The following is a 2081-nucleotide window of genomic DNA, read 5'->3' as shown; positions in this document are numbered from 1 at the left end:
CTTATCCGCAAGTACAGCGACTGTATCTGATGAATTGGTTCCTGAATGGTATAGTAGAAAGCATGATCGCGACAGGAGTTGACAGGGTAGAGGGCGATACTCCGGGCCAGACCACTCAGTAGCAGGTAGACATGTCAGGTAGGAGATTATCAGCCAGTCGTTTACAAATAGAGCTCAACAGGCAGTCGTTTACCAGTAGAGCTCAACAGGCAGTCGTTTACGAATAGAGCTCAACAGGCAGTCGTTTACGAATAGAGCTCAATAGGCAGTCGTTTACGAATAGAGCTCAATAGGCAGTCGTTTACGAATAGAGCTCAACAGGCAATCGTTTACGAATAGAGCTTAACAGGCAATCGTTTACGAATAGAGCTTAACAGGCAATCGTTTACGAATAGAGCTTAACAGGCAATCGTTTACGAATAGAGCTTAACAGGCAATCGTTTACGAATAGAGCTCAACAAGCAGACGTTTGACATCTTTTTAGAGCACCCTATTGCTATCGTCAGTGGTTACAGTGTAACATCCACCCAGTAGTGAGCATCTCCAATGCACTGTAGTACCTGCCTTAGCCGCATTCCTCTCTCCTCAGTTCACAGTACTGCCACATCATCTCGACCTCCCTGACAGGTGCACGCCTCGTTTCTTCCAAGAGTCACTTGCTGGTCTTGCTAATCTTGCTTTTCCTCCAAATTTCAGCTCGGTCGCGCGGGTCCTTCTAAGCTTGGCTCCAGCGCGCTGAATACTACTTTTTGGTTACCGTGTCGTCCAGTTGCTAGAAGGACACCATGTTTGCCGTATCGACTGCATTAGCTGCTCAGGAGGGCCTGTAGGTCGGGACTGGGATATCTTGAGGTTGCCCGTGAAAGATTCAGAATAGGTCCGGAACTGGCCTGTCGTTCTGAACGCCGCTTTCGAACAGATTTTCAATTTCTCTCTTTTTCCTCTCAATTTCATTAGACCCTTTTTTGTGTATAGACTTCATAATACTCATTATCAACGTCACTGCGTTTTTACTCGACCGCGAATTAGAAATCGGTCGCGAACTATTTCGACCAATTTTTCGGATTTTTTCGGCGCAATTTCCACGGAAATCACGACCAATCCTCAGGTACTGTTCGCCCACCAATTTCTTCCTTGCCTCTCTGGGCATTGCCGCTTCCATCAGTTTGGCCAACCTCGGTGCTGCTTATGGCACTGCCAAGGCCGGTGTTGGTATCGCTTGCATGGGCGTTATGAGAGGTACTACCACACTTCTTACAACTCACATCTCCCATACCCACTCTATAGGTGATCTCGTTATGCGATCTCTCATCCCCGTAGTCATGGCTGGTGTGTTGGGTATCTACGGCCTCATTACTTCTGTTATCATCAACGGCAAACTCGAGAACCCCGCGGCTCTCAGTCCATATTCAGTAAGTACCCCTTTCCCTCTTCTAGGGCGTTTACTCTCTCTACCAGGCCTATGCACTCCTTGGTGCCGGACTTACTGTTGGTTTCTCAGCCTGGGCCGCTGGATACGCTATTGGCATTGTTGGTGACATTGGTGTGCGGTGAGCTCATTTATTTTAGTTGTTGCTTTTTCCATCTTCCTATTCACAGGTGTAACGCTCTTTCCAACGGCAAGCTGTTCGTGGGCATGATCCTTATTTTGATCTTCGCCGAAGCTCTGGGCCTGTACGGTCTCATCGTTGGCCTTGTTGTTGCCTCTGGTGCTATGGAAAAGGGTAGTAACCTCTGCATCCCCTACAAGAGCTAAACATTCATTGTGATGACCCCACCTCGCCTTTTTATCCCACCACGGCGTGTAGGACTCTCCCATACCACTGCTGATACAGCCAATTGCACTTGCTGGGGTTTTGGTTACTGAGTTTGATGATAATGCATCATTACGAAATGCTAGAATAATTTCCGTCAATCGCCTTGCTTGTGTTGCTTAATCGAATTTTTTGGTGATGATGAGACGTGTGAGGCCTACCTGTCAGCCCTTGCATTGACCAAGTATAATGAGTATCGATGTTGTAGACAGTGTTGGTCATTCTCCTTGTATGAGCTATGGCTCTTATGTAAGGCCTCTTGTAGGG

The 2081-nt window shown here is 47.4% G+C and overlaps 1 protein-coding gene across 1 annotated transcript; it reads left to right on the top strand.

Annotated features, from left to right (window-relative positions):
- Positions 1 to 785: 785 nt before the first annotated feature.
- On the top strand, positions 786 to 1756 carry Pmar_PMAR028477 (vacuolar ATP synthase 16 kDa proteolipid subunit, putative; the record flags this gene model as incomplete). Its single annotated transcript, XM_002771393.1, has 5 exons — positions 786 to 826; positions 1109 to 1239; positions 1288 to 1412; positions 1459 to 1550; positions 1600 to 1756. 5 exons carry the CDS (start codon positions 786 to 788, stop codon positions 1754 to 1756), a joined length of 546 nt encoding a protein of 181 aa, XP_002771439.1.
- Between the last annotated feature and the right edge of the window lie 325 nt (positions 1757 to 2081).

The sequence above is a fragment of the Perkinsus marinus genome (genome assembly GCF_000006405.1).
Source record: "Perkinsus marinus ATCC 50983 genomic scaffold scf_1104296962904, whole genome shotgun sequence".
In the NCBI taxonomy this organism is placed as follows: domain Eukaryota; phylum Perkinsozoa; order Perkinsida; family Perkinsidae; genus Perkinsus; species Perkinsus marinus.
Note: the sequence above shows the minus strand (reverse complement) of the source record. Positions and strands in the feature narration are given on the sequence as shown.